The 17,979-nt window shown below is 40.4% G+C and overlaps 1 protein-coding gene across 3 annotated transcripts in view; it reads left to right on the forward strand.

Moving 5' to 3' along the window:
- Positions 1 to 9,774: 9,774 nt before the first annotated feature.
- Positions 9,775 to 17,979, forward strand: part of PRDM5 (PR/SET domain 5) — a 97,481-nt gene continuing 89,276 nt past the window's right edge. For all 3 annotated transcript variants that reach the window (XM_080373580.1, XM_080373582.1, XM_080373581.1), the window contains exons 1-2: positions 9,775 to 10,909; positions 15,953 to 16,036. In XM_080373580.1, coding sequence (XP_080229706.1) covers positions 10,817 to 10,909; positions 15,953 to 16,036 — 177 coding nt within the window. In that variant the 5' untranslated portion in view covers positions 9,775 to 10,816. The remainder of the gene's footprint in view (positions 10,910 to 15,952; positions 16,037 to 17,979) is intronic.

Consider the following 17,979-nt stretch of genomic DNA (forward strand, 5'->3'; position numbering starts at 1 on the left):
AAAAGTCACTTCCAAATATTCATCCTGTATGGTTTAATGAAAACCTAATTCCTGACAAATGTTGGCGTGTTAGTTGGTTGGCTTGCTTTTTGTTAGGCTCAGTTCACCCTAAACAGGTGCATACGGTACCCCTGATTATTCAGGTTCTTAAGTCATATAAAGCAGCTCATGACCATGGGTGTTGGTGAAGCTAGTTCTGCTGAGGCCTGTAGGTGGAAAAATCTTAGATTTGTTTTACATTTTTTATATGCAGGACTGACTTCTCTTTCAGAATTCAACATGTATTTGGATGGAGTGAAGCAAAGATCCACTGAAGAATTAAAATATGTCTTCTAGGCCTGTGTTAAAGCTCCAAGAATTTCCCATTCTTCCAGAGGAACTTGTTACAGCACTGAGAATTAGGTATTCCTGGCGGAATATTTTGCTCACTGAGAAAGTGACTTGGCGGAAGACAGGCAGGTAGAGACTGAAAACTAAGGAAAGCACTAACGTGTGTTTTAAGATAGTTCTTGCCCATTATTCAGTTAGTAGCTCTCATTTTAATGTGTACTTTAAGGAAAATGCTCTTTCAGAAGCTCACATAATGCTTCCAAAAAGGTTTGGAATGATATTTAATTTGTATATTTGGATTTTCAAAAACCCCACATATTTTCTTTGTCAAGAAAAAAATTTAAATCTGTATTCTTAAAATTGGCACAGAATGCATCTTCTAATCATGTTTACACCACTTACCCAAATCTCTTGTTATAACCTTGCATTTTGTAAATGGCACAGAATTGCCAGAAAACTAACACAATTTGAAATGTAAAAAAATATTACAGCATAACTAAGGAAGGGTGTAGGAATGACTGTCAGCTTAAGAGTCAAAGCAGAGCTCAATATTAAATAATTCTTCACTGAAGCAGTCAGAGGACGCAGTCTTCTTTCCAACACTGTACTGTGCATAGGACTCAAAACCTCAAAGAAACAATATTCCATTTATGGGTCTGAATGTCATATTGCCTCTTATGAGATAATGTCAAACTACACAGTGTGCTGATTTCAGCTGTTCTAAAAATAACTAAAACCTAGGAAAAAATTCCAACAGCCTTCTAAATAATACTCCCAGATACTAGATCCCTGCAGTCAATGAGAATTTATTTTGCATTTTGAATCTACTGCCTCCACCCCTAATGGTTTGGCTACCTGGTTTTTTTGTCTAGTATCTCAGGTCAAATAACATAGATAGCTGTGAACTAAACATTTCATAAATGGGGAGGGGGGAATTAATAATCGGGGTCTGTAAATACTGGAGGCATATGCTGGTCCTTGAAACATGATCTCTTTGCATTCAAAGTCTACAAGACAGACTGAAGTGGTGCTGATGGCGAGACCAGTAGTGCATTGAGGAGTATTAATGGAAAAAAGAGTTTGGAGTTCTTTGAAGGGGGGTTGGGCGGAAGTATTCGGTGGCTAAAAGTTGAGGGTGTTTTTCAGTAGAAAGGAATACTAGAAATGCCAAAATGAAGCAGGAATGAAGACAAGATGTGAGTAAAGAGGCTGGAAAGGAGTCAGAAGGGAAAGTAGCAGGTGTGCAGGCTGCAGTGCAGGAAGATAATACTTGACCATGGGATCTGGTCTAAGATGATTACAGCTATGTAAATACTCTTAGGTGGACCTGTGAATTAGGCTTAGCTCCCCAAATAAATGATCTTTTTGTGTTTCCATTTCCTGTAGGCCTTAAAGAAACCTCTTCTCTTCTGTGACCGGGTTTCCTGACCATGGGAATTAAATTGCTCCAGCTCATAGTTCAGGAAGAAACTAACAAGTATGTAGTGTAGCTCATCAGAGGGTTTAAGCCCTCCACTGGTGGTTCAGACACAGCTAAACAGAATACAGAAAGGTAGAAGGTGGAAAGGGCATCGATGCCATTGACAAGGGGGTAACACAAGTGCTGTTTTTCTGAGAACGGGAAGAAGACAGTGAGGCTAAGAAGAATAATAATTATGTGAAATGACCTGAGACCAAGCTCTGAGCAATGAACAGGACAGATCTTGAAAATGTTATTAGAGTGCCAGGATGATTTTTCCATATCTGGCAGTTCTGAGAAATATTTTCTGCATGTATGTAGCTGTTCTCCAAGGATTTTAAAACCATTTTGTTTAGCAGCTTTATGATACCCTATGCAGTGGACTGACTGCTAAAGATTTCATGGAGAAATGAAAACGGGGATATCCAACACCATGTGGCAGACATGAAAGGTAGAGGTCAGTAATGAGAGTTGTCACTTGTCTGCTATAATATTAACAAACCACTGTAAGTTCATGGTACGGTAGTCAGCGCTCTTCCTGCTATAGGAAAACCCAACATGGTGTTCTAGCTTCCATGTCCTGTTCAGGAATGGTGGAAAAATACTTCACAGCCTTAAAGCTCTTTCAAGGTTTTATAAAGAATTTGTGTGGTTGGGCTGCTAAGTATGAGTTAAATAACAGGCAGGTACTGAAAGGGAACCTAACTTCTGTCTTTTCAACAAATAAAAATAGTTACACAGAGTAGGAATGATCTTGGTGACAAAGTTCATGTTACATGAAGATCCCTCTCAAGATTAGGTTGCAAGTAGGAGAGGAAGTAGGTAAGTTTAAGACTTATTGCTCCTAGAAGGAGCATATGATCAACTCAGCGCAAACCCTAATGGGAAGCGGGGCCTGGGAAAGTATGACCTTTATGCAATGGGGCATGTATGTGAATGGTTAGGATTGAAGGAACTAGCTCACCAGGGAGAAGCTGGATCTGGAAAGTCACTTTCCATTAATAAAGGCAAGAAAAGGGGTGAGCTGATTCTGAAGGGTCTGACAGGAGACACAGGGTGGGTGAAATCAGTTTAGGAAGTAACTCTTGAGCTGAAATAGGATATTGATGGGCCGAGGAAGACACTTCTAGAAAGTGTATGGATGTGGCCCAGCAGTTCATTTGCTGCATAAAGTGGTTCTGATAGTTCCTGTCATTGAAAAAAATAATGGAGATGGCTTCATCTAAAACATTTAATGTATGTATTTTGGAGTTTAGTGCTCCAATTTCTGATGTTCTGAGACTCCCTAAGTTAATGTTTTTCTAGGCTTTTTGATATCAGAGCATAACATGAGTATACCAGAGGTCACTCCACAGCAGTGTCCAATAGCAGGTGTCTAGGAGAAATTGAGTGGGTCAGGTGTGCATGATGTTGCCCCTGGGTACTTGTCTGGCCTCCAGCTATTTGAGGCATGGACACTTTCTTAGCTAGACACAACTTCTCAGTGTAATAATAACCTTCAACAAGCTTTTCTTACATCAGCCTGTTGAACAGCCCTTTGAATCTGACTGGCCAGCCAGAGCTATGTAGGCTGGGGAGTTCATGGTGGTTGTTTTTTTTTTTGTTTGTTTCCGCCCCCCCCCCCCCCCCCCAGTTAAAGCTGACTGACCGACACCAACAACAGGGGAGGGGGTTGAAAAAGCAACGATATCAAATCAGAAAAGGTCAAAAGCTGGAGCCTGAAGTCCTGGCTGGATATGGGAAAGCTACCTCACGTTTTTTTCTAAGTACTGATACTTTGTGTATCAGTCTGACACCACTTTTTGTGCATCTCACTTTAAACTCAGAATTACAGGAAATGTGACTAGAAAAGAGCTCAGGAAATAATCTGGTGCAGGTTTATGTCAAGCACTGGCTGTGCCTGTGTCACTTCATACGCTTGCCTAGCCTATTCTCAAAGACCCCTGCTGATGAGAGCCCAGTGACCTCACCAGGTGGCCTGTGCAAGCACTTTACTCGCTTAGGAAGTATTTTCGACATCTAAATTCTGACTTGCTTCAATTTGTGTATTCATTCTTCTTGTGTCCATAGTGGTCATAAAGAATATTTTTTTTCTAGTTTTCTTTGAAGTATTTATAAAGCATTTGAAGACTATTATTACATATCCAGAAGTTTTCTGTTATCTGGACTAAACAGTTGATTATCTTCAGTCTTGCTTCTGAGGCCGTAACTACTAGGCTTCTGATCAATGTCTAAGGTTATCATCTAGCCTTTATTACTGTGTCTATAAAGGCTGTAATACCTATAGAAAGAAATTGGATACACTTGACGTAATTTTCTTTTAACAAAAGAATAGGCTGCCCAAGACAAGAGGAAGTGGCCTCAAGTTGTACCAGGGGAAGTTTAGATTGGATATTAGGAAAAATCTATTCACCAAAAGGGTGCTCGGGCATTGGAACAGGCTGCCTAGGGAAGTGGTGGAATCACCATCCCTGGAAGTACTTAAAAACCACATAGATGCAGTGCTTAGGGGCATGGTTTAGTGATGGACTTGGCAGTCCTGGGTTAATGGTTGGAACTGATGGTCTTAAAGGTCTCTTCCAACCTAAATGATTCTGTGATTCTAAAAACATGCTAGAACTTTGCTGTTCAACTTTTTTCTAGAACTGTGATACCTCAAAATGAATCAAGTTAGCCAGCTGAAGCTGAACTGATACTGAAGCTGACTTTATCTTGCAGTCTTTCATGATGGGGCATATAGAGTATATAATATATTTTCACACCAGCATAATAACTTTGACTCAAGTTCAGCTGAAGACCCACTACTGCTTCCAGTACTTTCTTTTTAAAGACAGCTAGCTATGGAATTGTATTCTTTATACCTTTTACTTATGTTGTGTAGCTATGAGATTTTCACTTTTGAACTGCAACCTGTTTTATCAGGTCACACCTTCAATCTGTCAAGACAAAAATGTAAATACTACAGTGCTCAGGGCAGGGCCTGCTATTCTAAAAGCAAGTTACTCCTACGCAGTATTTTAAACCACTTTCTGCTAGTTCTTTAGACTTCTTTCCTATATTGCATACATGAAGCTATGTGAGATAGTAGCAAAAATCTACTACAGTCAAATTATATTGTGCCTCTTTTAGGTCCATACGATGTGGATTAATTAAGTGGTCATTACTTAATTCAGGTTTTGTAGTGATGCATTACTAGCTTAATCTGGTACTTATTCACTTAAAAGTTTTGTCTTAAGAACTTTTTTAAACCCTGGTTTAAAAACCTCTGAAATAATAGGGGTGGATACTGAATATGCCATCAGCTTAGGAACAGAAATGTGAAAACATGTATATATTATTTTCAAAGAGGAATGAGAAAATTCTTAATTCTGAAATCCTACAGCTAACTTCTAGGACTTCGAATAGCTGAGAAAGAAACTTTGACAGTAACTACTCTGTATATGTAAGCAAAGAGACAAAAGTTAAAAACTAATCTTACAACTTACTGCTTTGCATGACCTTGAATATCACAACACAAGAAGTCTGTATCGGTTTACAGTGAAACCAGAAAATCAAGTCTGCATTGATTAGAAGAGAGATTTCGTGGGGAAGTATTTTTAAGGTTGAAATGATTACTGAATTCAAAAAAAGCTCTGAAGGAATCAGTGTAAAAAAACAACCAAACAAAAAAAAAACGGTCCTTCAAAATAGCTCTGAAAGGCATTTTCCTCGGCAAATTAAAGTGCATTAGGGAAAGAATAACTTAAGTTTTTCAGATCATCAGAAAATACAGACAAAACAAACACTGATAGAACTGGAGAAAAAAATCCTGAGACACTGAGTAGATAGGACTTACTGCCATATTTACAAAAGGTACATTTAACTATTTTGGAAAATTGATTGTCTTAGATACAAAAGATTGATTTTTAGTTGGTAGTATAACATGTGGTTTAAGTTGACTCCATGTCAACACAATTTGTTCCAGGTACTTGCAGTCACAGTGCCTGGTGATAACTAGTAGCAAGGGTGCCATTGTCCCCAAAGCAGAGCAGACTTTAAAGGCATACGCATCTCCTCCTGAGCTCTGCTAGTCAGCTGCTTCTGTTTCCAAATCTTTCATTTGAAAGTATTACACTTCTTGGATTTGTCTTCAGAAACAGAAGAAGAGTCATTCTGACTGCATGAGCTGGCATATTGTGGGGACTAAAGCAATACTGTTTCATATTCAGCTTGTCAGCATTGCATATCATAGTTGTTGCTATTGGCTCTAAAGAAGGGGGAAATTTTTCCTATATGTGTATTAGCTGGCTTCTTTGGGGAACGGAGTAGTTTAAAAAAAAAAAATATTTTTTTTTTGGTTGAACTCTACAACTGAGAAAAGAACAAAAAACGGAGAGGTCTGTAGGCTATTCCACTTCAAATGTTCCCCTCAGATTCTGTCATCACACAAGTTGAAACCTTTGTTTCCTGAAAACCTCAATGCAAAATGAGAAAATACAAAGCCCTTTTTCCATCCTGGTCCGGATACTGCAGTGTAGAAGGTCTGGGAAGTCATTTACAATGAAAAAAGAACAAAGGTCCCATACCAAGTTAATGACCTTGTACCCAGTCAGAGAAATGGGCTTGGCGAATTCCAGGGAAATATCTTACTGAAATCTTAGCATACCTGGTCAAAGCTAAACATTATTTGCACACTGGAAACATGCAGATATACATGAACAAAGGGAACAGTCTGATAATATTGTAAGTGTTCTGCAAATGGGGTACAAACCAGTTAAGAAAAGATTGTTTTTAATGTGCTGATCCTGATCTTGCCAGGTAAAGAGGAAGTGGTTAGGGTTGGAAAGGAGATATGTAGATCGAGGAAGGAAGTTTTGATTCAAAACAGTAGCTGCACATTGAATCTGCAGTGCAGAAATGTTTTGTGGACCATTTGTGAATGTACAGATTTGGAAGGGGGAGCCATTATTATGAACAACACCCTTTCTCAGATCTGTCAGCTGCCAGAATCAAATTTGGTATTGCTATGGATACTGCAAAAGCTACTATTTTAATACTTAAGGATGCAAGGAACTCCTAAAAGGATAAAAACCCCCAAACAATTAGCCTCTTTGATTTCAGTCCAGCTGCCTGAGGGGCAGGAGGAGGGAAGAAAGAGATGTGAAGTCCCTGAAAACCTTTAGGGATGATAACACCACCATCTGAACAAAGGATTAGCTATGAAAAGCCATCCTTTCCTCTGGAGAACACATTTTCCTTCTAAGCTGCTGGATACTTCAGTGGCTGGCATGTTTATGTCTGGAATCCTGAAGACCATTTTTGTCTTAAATCTTTCTGTTTCTTAGACTGTGACATGTGAACTTAAGTATGACGCTTAACTGTTCCTTGGGTTGACTGAGTATCATACTGTGCTTCTTGTATGTATTGTTACAATTATTATAACTCCAGACAAGCAAATCTTGTAATTATTTTGTCACCACATGTGGATTCCTGCCATGGTATTTCATTTAGGGCACAGCAGCTTCCATGACTATGTAAGAGCTTTCTTCTGAAAATACCTCTTTCTCTTTCCAAGAAAGTTATGTAAATAGTTCCTGACACCATTAGGCTTCAAATCTGAGAGCTGCTGGATTCCCTTGTGTTTCTCCTTAGTGTTCCATGTAGTTGTAAACAAGCAGCTATGGAGCTACATAGAAACAGTGGGGTCAACATGTTCAATTTCTCTGTGCTAGATTGCAAATGAGTTAGTTCAATGTTTGCTTTTTGAGGAGGGGTAAGATTTTTCAGCTGCTATGCCAGCGAACCCTGGTGGATCTGCAGAGATTGTAACAGAAGTGTGTATTCACTCATTCAGTTGGTCACTTTAGAGATGATTTAGCTATGTCAGTAAGAAAACACCTTTCACTAGTGTATGCTGTGTACTCAGCTGAAGGCAATGCTGGCATAGGTATGTTCTGCAATTGATGTTGTTCATGATGGGCAACTACAAGAGCCTATATGCACCTATGCTATTTATGTACCAAATAGAAAATAGTTCTATTGAAACTTACAGGGCTCCACTCCTGCCACTGACTAGGGATCAGCATACTTTCAGCATGATGCGATGTCTTTCACCTTTGTTTGGTCCAATTTGATTCATTTGGAACTTTCAGACCTCATCCTTGTTGCGACTGCAGCTAGGACAAGATAGAACAGAGTTGTAACATAAGTGCTACTCCAGCAGACACGTATCAACTTCATGCTCAACAAGGCTGACTTTATTTCCTCCAGTGGCCCTTCTATGAACCAGAAAGGAAAAATACCAACACCAACAGGGCATGAAGCCTGTTTATAAGACCTTATGGTCAACAGCTGATTAATTTAAATTAAAAAAAAATAAAATGTTGGTACAGGTGGCTAGGCAGTTGTGAATATCTGATTAATGTCACAACACCCATTAAACTACAAAAGGAGATACTGGTGTCTGTTTTGTCCAGTGCTGTAGCATTTTTCTTATGGTTCAACTGAATGAGATACAGGTAACTCCATTTCATGTTGGGATAATAGTGGATGAAGTTTATAAATGAAAATAGTTATTCTTGCATATTTCAAGAGCTTAAAAACAAAACATGCAAATGCACTGCAAATTACACTGCATTATTTCCTCTTTTTGAAGTTAAATGTAACCCAAGGTTCAAAATGAAGAACCCCCAAGTTCTTATTTTAAAGAGAAGAATACTGAGGCCTTCATAAAGTGGAAAATGATTTTAAAATTTTCATAGCCCTTGGAAAAAGGTCAAAGACAGGGGCAAATGATGCCAACACCTTAATCTGATATACTAAGGCAGATTGGTCTCCATTCAAGAAGGTATTCTAGTCTACAAAGGTATTAAGTATGTTGAATTATGCATATTGAAGCTTTGAAGCTGTATTTTTAAAAGAATAGTTAAATTATGCTCTTACTCTTAAAAATGAAACAGTTGCCCTAAGCAAATTAATTTCTATGTTCAATGTATTTTGTTTTTGAGGTGTTTAGAATTCTTTCTTACATAAATTTAGATACTCCATTTTCATTCTTTTTACGTTTTGCTAAATTAACAGTTGGTGTCTAGGCTACCAATCTAAGTGTAAAACCTGTGTGTCTGTTTTCATTCCCAGAGTTATTCTTCCAGCCATATTGTTGGATTCTCTCTCTCATTTTTTTTTTTTTCTCTCTCATTGAGGGCCTCATCTAATGTACTGGAGCAGTTGCTCATGTATTGAATGGCATCATGCAGCACCATATACTTATTTGTGTATATATGTGTGTTGGCAATAATAAACATTATTTTGGTAACATTTTTTTTTGTAAGCTTTGATAGCTACCATATGACTGTAGATACTAAACCAAATGGCATCATTGTGCACAACATCTAAGGGCACTAGAAAGTAGTCAAAGGTTTTCTGGTGTTCACCTAGCACTGGTTTAGGTTCTTTTATTTTTCCCTAGATGTCACCCTATGGACTGGCTGAAACCCAACTGATCCAAAACAACATAGTGTCTTACAATTATCTTAGTTATAACCATGTTATAACTAAAATTATGTACATTTTTTCATTCCTTCTAGCTGACATCGATACAAAACTTTTTTAATACTTCAGTGGAAACTAGAGACTTGTAATATTAAACTTCTAATTATAGATCTGTTAATGTCACTGCAAGAATACAGATAAATTTTTATGCTCCAGTGGTCTAATTATTAATGTTAGCAGCACAATTTTAAAATGTCTATAAATACAGCATTTTTTTCAGGTTTTTCCTTTTCCCTCTGCTTGCCGCATGTGCCTTTGAACTTACTTTTAACTACATAATCGGATGTAACCAAATCCCTTTTCCAGCTACAACACTACTTCAATTTAGAAAGCATCAATAGTTATGATGTGGGCTGAAATTCCAACTGGAGTTCTTCAGTTTTTCTAGAAAAAGTTCAGTGTTGGGTATTGTACTTTAATGAAAAAGAGAACGGATGCAATGTAAGCAATAACTTCTTTTTCCCTGTTCAAACTAGATTGTCTGTGGTATTAGAACACAATGCCCCTGTTGGGTGCCATTATAAGAATATATAGGGTATTACTTTTTAGACAGAAACAGTGTTATGTTATGGTTCCTTTAGGGTTGCTAAATTTCTGGCATTCCCTTGGCGTTCCCTCAAAAACAATCCATGAAAGTGAAGGATTACATAGTTTCAAAAGTGAATGTAAATCTGCATTCACCCATTCCTGCAACAGAAAAATAATTAGGGTAAGTCAGAGTGATGATTGAGGAAAACATATAGTTCATGGGAAGTGTTACCTGGCGTTGAAGTCTGTTTGGGCATTGTTTCTGGTGAGCATGCTCCCGTACTCTTAAGCAGTCGCACCGGTAAGTACCAGCAGACATATGCATGGTTTTGGGCACCTCTGTGAGAGATCCCAGGTCTTAAAAACAATGAACTGGATTTTCGTGACAGGGTGAAGCAAGCACCTCCATCGCTCAGATCCAAGCCCCAGCAGGGCCTCCTTGCCACTCTCCTCACACCTGCTGTGGGCCGCACCGCTGCAGGCACCCAAGCCACAAGCCAACCCGCTGGCTGTGGGCATCGCCTGGATGGTGCCAGACCACAGGGCTGCAACCGGGTGGCGAAGAGCCCCTTTCTCTGGAAACAAACGCCAACCCTCGGGTGAGGAACGCGCCCTTACGCCTCGTGGCTGAGCACACCCCACGGCGGCCCGGCGGGACGCGGCCTGAGCAGCCCGAGGGCTTCGCGTTTCCCGTCACAGCGCAGCCGCCCGCCGCCCCTCGACGGCGCGAAGCCCCCTCGCGCGCGGACAGCCGGGTCCCGCCGCCCCCCTGCCGCCGCCCCGCCCCGCCCCGCCCCGTCCCGCCAGCCGCCTGGCTCCGCCCCTCTTCCTCAGGAGCCGGGAGAGCCCCGCAACCAGCCCCTCTTCCTGCCCCCTCCCCTGGTCTCTCTCTCCTTGCTCTCCTGGTGGGATGGAAGGCCCCGGTAACCCTCCTCCCCGGTAGCGGGCGGCGGCCCGAGTCGGTGCAAAATGCTGGGCATGTACGTGCCGGATAGGTTTGCCCTGAAGTCGTCAAAAGTGCAGGACGGGATGGGGCTCTACACGGCCCGCAGAGTCAAAAAGGTGGGTGACGGCCGGGCGAGCGGGGTAACGGCCTGTCCCGGCCCGGCGGGGAGCGGCTGCCACGTATCACAGGAGAGCGGGGCGGCCCCTCCGCCCCTGGCCGCCGCCGGCCGCGCTGCCGCACTCCCGCTTCACCTCAGCCCCGCCGAGCCGGCGCTGCCTCCCTCCACTTCCGTCCTCCCGCGCTCCCTCTTCTCAGAGGAGGCACCGCCCGCCCGCCCCCCGGTAACGGGGCCGGCTGGGCCGGGCCGCCGGCCGACCTACGGGGCCGCCGGAGTGTTTGCTGCGTGGCTTTTTGTCTTCTCCCCGTTTCTCTTAACTTCGTCTGTGTTTCTGGCCCCGTTCTGCGGGCAGAGTGGCTCCGGGCAGGGCTGCCGCCTTGGCGGTCGCCTGGCCCCAGGCCGCGAGGCGCCTCTGAGGTGAGGGCTGAGGGCACCCGCCCTGGGCCGCGGGCTCCTGCCGCCGCTCCGCTCCGGGAGCTCGGTGGGGTGGCCGGCTTCGTTCACCGTTTCGGAATAATAAAGCCGGGCCTGTGGAAGATATGATTCAGCTAAACTGCAGGTCTCTCGTACCCCAACCGGGTCATGCCCCTTGACACCTTGTAATTAAATTGAAAGTCTCTTGATTGTCTGAAATCTCAATTCTAGTTAACCAGGTGACTTGTTAGAACAGGTAAAGGCATATCTAAAATTATGAACCCTGCATTAGTATATGCTTCTATGTATTTTATTTATGTGCTTTCCATCTTTGTCCTGGTTTTGGCTCTGAAAGGGTTGTAAGGGCTGCCTAATTTTTCAGTGGTTTCATCAAGAAGACTTAAGATACTGTGGGGTAGGGGTTTCTCATTTTCAAGATGCCCCTAAGTGTTAATGGGAAGTGGAAGTGGAACAATTTTATATCGCATGGTTTAATTTTTTTTTCCTCAGAGGTTCTGAGCGTTCATTTGAAAACTTTGGGAGTTCATGTAGCAAGGAAGGTTGCATGCTACTAGTGTATATTAATCCCTGGACTCTGAAATAGAGCGAGCTCTAAAGTGAAGCTCAAAGAAGCCCTCATTCGCATGCCAGTATAAATTCTGAATGTCAGTTCAGGGTCTGAGTCCCCTTACTTTACACTATTGTCAATTAAACCATTAAAGCTGCATGCTTGGAAAACCAGAGCGTTTTCTTTCCTGAATTACTCCAAGTTGTTTTTGAACTCTGTACAGGCAAGTCATATGCTGTTAGAGCTCTGTCTGCGCAGCTCTTCCTTTGTGAGCATGTCATTCAGGACATCCTAGCAAAACTGAAATGTTGCAAGTGCGACAGGTATTGCATATGGAATGCAGAAGGTAAAGGCAGAGGCAGTTATAGTTAAGATCTATTTGTGTTAATAGTGTTTGTTACAAGTTTGTCCTTTGGCACTGAATCCTCTGTGCTGGTAGGACAGACAATTGTGGTATGCAAAGCCTTGGTCAGAAGTGGTTTTTGATAGGCTGAGGAACCAGCTCCTGAGTTGCTCTGTGGGCAGTGGTTGAAAGAGGTATTCCTAAAAATGGTGGGCGACCTAAGCACTGTGTGTTGCCATGGCTGCTCAGAGGAGGGTGGATGTGTAAATAACAGATGATATGTTGGATATAGCCAAACTGTGTTAGGCTTTTCAATGGAAACTAAAAACACATCTGAAATGCTTTCAGTGTGTCCTGTAATGAGGCAGCGGTACTGCACTTCATGGCTGTGATACAGAGTAGCTAATAGCTGTTGAAGTAATTCCTTGGAGGTTTGGGATTGGGAGGAGTTGTTGAATATGACACTTAATTGTGAAGTAAGATCTGTGTTGCTGAGTAGGAAATACCGTACCATTTTCTCTCTATTGCTATCACACAACTGCAGTTGTTTTAACTGAAAGTAAAACACATTTCAGATGATCTTATAATCAGAAATTGTAGTACCGACTCCCCAAGTGCTCGATAATCATAAGTAGGCCTCTTAAAATTCTGCTATTAGCGAAGTTTTGGCAATAATACATTTTCAACTGCTGTTGTCTGCCATCTGCTTTTGCGCCTTCAGGCATTGTGCTGTGCTTTCAAGTTTCTGTCTGTAATCATAAAAGGTGGAAACTTTTGGGGTTTTTTTTTGTTACCTTAACAAAAGCTGTGATTCTCTTGAATCTTTTCTTCCAACAGCTGGCCTTTGGTTACAGCACAGGTATTGTAAGTCCTTTGGTATAATCATTGAAGCTACCTACATTTCTTAGTGTTTTGCTGTGACTGGAAGATGATTAGTCACTGCTGCTTTCTGAAAGCAACTGTTGAAACTAGCTTTTATAACATTTGAGTGATATGCCTTCATATCTTGAATCATTTCTGTGGTTGACTTTAGACTATGTTGTATGCCTCACTTTTATTGATCAGAGATGAAGTCTTCGCACATTTTTTGATCTATATATATAGGCATACAGCAGCATGTTTATTAACTAGGACTAATAAATATATAGAAATATAAAGAAAATGCCTTGAAAGACTGGATGAATAATTACACTTATCCCCACGGACCTTTGTGTTCCAAGATACCAGATTTTGCTGTTTATAATTTCTGCTTTCTCTCCAAGTTTGAGAAGCTTTAAAAAGTGCCTACTGTTTATGTTACATTCACTTTACATTTAGAGGTGGACGTTGTGCCTTTTGCTTTTGCTGTAGTTTTGAGCTTCTAGAAGGTCTTAAACGTATTGCAATAGAGGTTTATTGGTTTGGATTAGCTGAGATAGGAATGATGTATGGTGTTTCTTGTTTTGATTCCGTATGCAATATTAAGCTGTTGCTGTGCTTCATCCCAGAGGTGGTGTGCTTCAGTGATGGGTAAAATTTACACTGTATGTGCTTTATAATGTATCTAGGGGTCCTTTGGATTGCAAGGATGTAAGTATTAGTGAGGTGAGGGTTGTGGAAGCCTCCAAAGTACTTAAGGAAGAAATTAATCTCTTTATGTTATCTTTAGAAGTGTTACTCTGTTGCTGAAATGAGTGTGGGAGACTAGCTTTTTCAGGTTCATTATTCATTGTCTTTCAATAATTTCTCTATTAAATTTATGGAGCTTTTTTCCTTTTTCTTTCTATAGAACTAATCTAGATTACAGTCTGATAAGCTTCTTTTCATCTTGATAATTACTACGTGTAACGAGAGATCCAGCAGATATAATTATGCCCTCTCTTAGATCTCAGCAATTGTAGTGAGCTATGTTCCCTCTTGCACCAAAACTACTTGTTGCTTTCTAAGCAAATGAGGAAAGCCAGCTCAGCCTGGCAGGAGGTGTCTGCTCCAGAAAGAGCCTACCTTATCTTTACTGAGCTAGGAAGGACCATACATTTCCAGAGCAGATTTCCTCTGCTACCATCTTGACACTTCCTCTTCCTTAAACCGAGAGAAAAACACAATCAAAGCAAATTGCTTCTCACATAATAGCTGCATGACCCCTATTAGACAGCAGTATGTTTGCTGGGGTGGCATGCAGCATAGGCCGAAACTGTTGATGGCTTCACATGTGTAACTGTATTCACCTGTTTTCACTTTCACTGCTGATGAGGTAAAAGAAGAAGGAAGTTTCATTTTGAGTATTAATCCCAGGATTTGTAAAGCTGACAGGGGAGGAACTCTGACCTCATTTGATTAGCAAAACACTGAAGGGTGGTATGGGGGTCAGTGAGAGGTGAAGGACATGACACCCTATAGTGCTAGTTCTTGCTATCGCTGCCTGTATCTGTGTCTGCATTACTGCTCTGGATTCCAGGTATCATCTTTTGCTCTTCTTGTGTTTTTACCTTCTGCCTTGCTGTTCTTCCTAATGAAATCTTTGTGCGCATTTAAAAATATTGCCTCTCAGTTCTGTTGCCTTGTTATGTAATGCCAGTTTTCGTTTCATTTGTTTCCTAACAATGTAATGTTAAACTAAACTCTTTAGGTTGGACTTTAAATACAAGGATTTATTTTGGTTTGGTTCCTTGTTTCTGAAAGGAATGATCCTGGAAGTTTTTCATTCTTCTTTCCATTCCACTTCTTCCTCTCTACCCTACCCGTAGGCAGTCTGTAAAAACTAAGCAAGAGAGAAGATACGTAGCAGGCTGTTTCTGGGATCATGGAACGTGCCTGAGGGAAGGGATATGTGGACAAGATAGATACTTCTATTAGCCAAAATACTATTTTTAAAGAAACAACAAAGTTGCTTTTCATAATGCAGTTATAATCTAATGCATAGAAGTATATAGAGCTTTTTCATCTGAATACTGCCTAAAGGAGCATAGCGTTCTGCATTCCGGTTTGTAAGGCTTGTCACTGCAAATAAGGACAAGGCAAGGGGGGGAGTTTGGCCTGTGTAAGAAGAAAGTCCTGTTTGAATAATTTGCCCTGCTGCTGGTGTGATGTCTGTGAAGGAAAAAAACACCGATACCCAATACTTTTGGAAGAACATATCAGTGGATGCTTTCACAGCATGTGTTATGACTAGCAGGTGGTGTAACATTCTAATTTTGTTTATGAAGGCTTGAACTAATTCATAGACACGTGCATACTCCCTAGATTTTTAAACAAATCTGTCTATGATCAGACCCTCAGCTATTCAGTATTTTGATTTGTGGCACTTCAAAAAGTAGTGTTTCAAATAATCTTGCAGATAAATCTAATGTAAACTTTGTGCTTGCCAAATACTTTACGTTTTAGTTGGATGACTATTGCAAGGTGCTTCCTGAAAATCTTGTAAGAAATATAAGAAATTTTAATTTTAAATTTCAGCCTTATTTGGGAAAAAGCATTCTTCTTTATTTTAAAGGGGAAACAAGAATGTAGAGGAAAGGCTTGGGTTTAAGATATTCTCCGAGGTATGAAAAGAATGGGAATTAGATTGAAGTTGAACCCTCACGGATGTGCACCTTCTTGACATATACTACAATGACAAAGAAAACATGTCCTTTTCCATTTGAAGCTAAAAATGATACCTCTGGTGGAGTATGGTAATTCACTTGCCTTCCCCCCCCTACCCCACACTGATTCTTTCTTTTATAATTGTTCCTTAGGGTGAAAAATTTGGCCCCTTTGCAGGGGAGAAGCGAATGCCGCAGGAACTGGATGAGAACACAGACTGCAGGCTCATGTGGGAAGTGAGTAGTGTGTGTGACATCATCGCACAGAGCAAAAAGTGTTCTCAGAATTGTTTTACTGTAACAATGTTTTTTCTTTTTTTTCCTAATTTAAAGATACTATAGTGAGATTTTGTGCTTTTGATGCTTTTAAAATATGCTTTTTAGGCAGAGGGGGATTGAATTCTTTAAAACGATAAAGAAATAGCAAACTATAGTTTGTAATCAATGAAGTGTGAAAGCTATCAAGTCAAGCAAAACACAAAAATATAATTTTGAAAAATTACTGGAAAATATGAAAATAATAAAAACTAAAATAATTTGAATATGGGAAGATGATTGTAAGTTACTGAGATACTGCTTTGTGCTATCAACAGGTGTCAGCTGATAGCTTCCTCCAACTGCAATATAAAACCTTTCCTGCTGTGGCACTTGTGCTAGGGTTTGGCAGTTGTGTAAGTGAAGTTTTTAAATTTTAGCAAGTTTGTAATGCAGTGTGTTACCATGAGATCTTTAGCGGAATAAAAGCTTGGTGCTTTAGGCAGATGAAGACGACATCAGTTTCAGGGCTCTTCTAAAATTTTTTTATATGTGTTAGGCAGCAACAGTAGTTTATGTGCTAGATTTTGTAATTAGGTTCTTAACCCATCCTGTCATAGCTGTCTGCCTGTAGCAAAAATCTGTCTGAGTTTACCAGTTGAGTTTACCAGTTGAGATTACACCAACTGAAAGATAGTTGCAATAACATTTCCACCTGGTTAGAAACACCTGCTTTTCAGTGCCTCTGTTCTATCTTTGTAATCTTGCTTTTCTGCTGTAGTTCTTTCAGCAAATTCATTTCCTTTGCCCCCGTCCCTGTCAAGCAGTTTCTATTGAATGTGTATTTAGTCCTTTTTTATACTGAGAAGGGGACTCATTTCCTACTTTTTCACCTTTCTGTGGTTAGAGGTGGAAGGATGACTGATTTTTATGTTGTGTGCCACTGTACAAAAAAAAGCTTGTGTTTGATATCTGGCTTAAAGCACTGCCTGTGCATTTATTACAAATAAATGTTTATTTGAAAAAAACTGTAGCATTAACATCACTGAGCAGCTTATAAAGAGAGCATAGTATTGATACACTCTTTAGCAGAGCTATAAATAGATTATACACACTGGAAGAATGACTGAGAGAATGGTAAAAGCCCATCTCATTAAACCCAAACTCAACATATATACAGTGAGTGGCAGAATATTTCGAGATGGGTACTAACTCAGTTCTGTGAATCCCTGTGCCTTTGTTCTCCCCCTTCCCACCCTTTTGTAAAGTTTTTCAGTCTAGGGGTGTGCCCAAGATATCCTTTCCAAGAGAAGATTTGGATGCTTGTTCCCCTCTCACCTTTGGTTATATGCTCAGAGCAACTGTTTAATCTTCTTTACTTTCAGCTGAAGGCAAAACAATACAATGAGCTTTTATTACAAATGTTTGCTGAATATGGTACATGTTAATGTGCCCTGTCTCACTTGACTTTTCATGATGTTTCTGCAGGTTATTTTAAATCAGTAAAATACTTGAGCTAGAACAAGGTTTTCAGAAGGGATGGTGGGTTGATTATAGCAACGGGAAAGTCTTTAATACAAGTTTGTTGGAAAGCCATATGATTTTCCAGATTTGTCCCTGCTGATGATTAAATGAGATTTATCTGTTTCTGTAAGATAGAAAATAATAGGCAAATACATGTATTTACTGGTGACACTAACATGACCCCATTGACAGCAAGCCAAAAAATTATTTTTTTATTAGCTGGTCTAAAACCATTTCATAATATCTTATTGTAACCTAGTTTTCAGAGTCTTGAAAAGATTCTCGCATACCAAATTTTATGACTTCCGGAATGTTTGAAACAGAGTTGTTCATGTTTACTGAAGTTGATCTGAACATGAGCTTTACAATATAATTTAAATCGTGCTGAGGGTAGTCTTAAG

This window comes from Falco punctatus, assembly GCF_963210335.1.
Source record: "Falco punctatus genome assembly, chromosome: 1".
NCBI lineage: Eukaryota > Metazoa > Chordata > Aves > Falconiformes > Falconidae > Falco > Falco punctatus.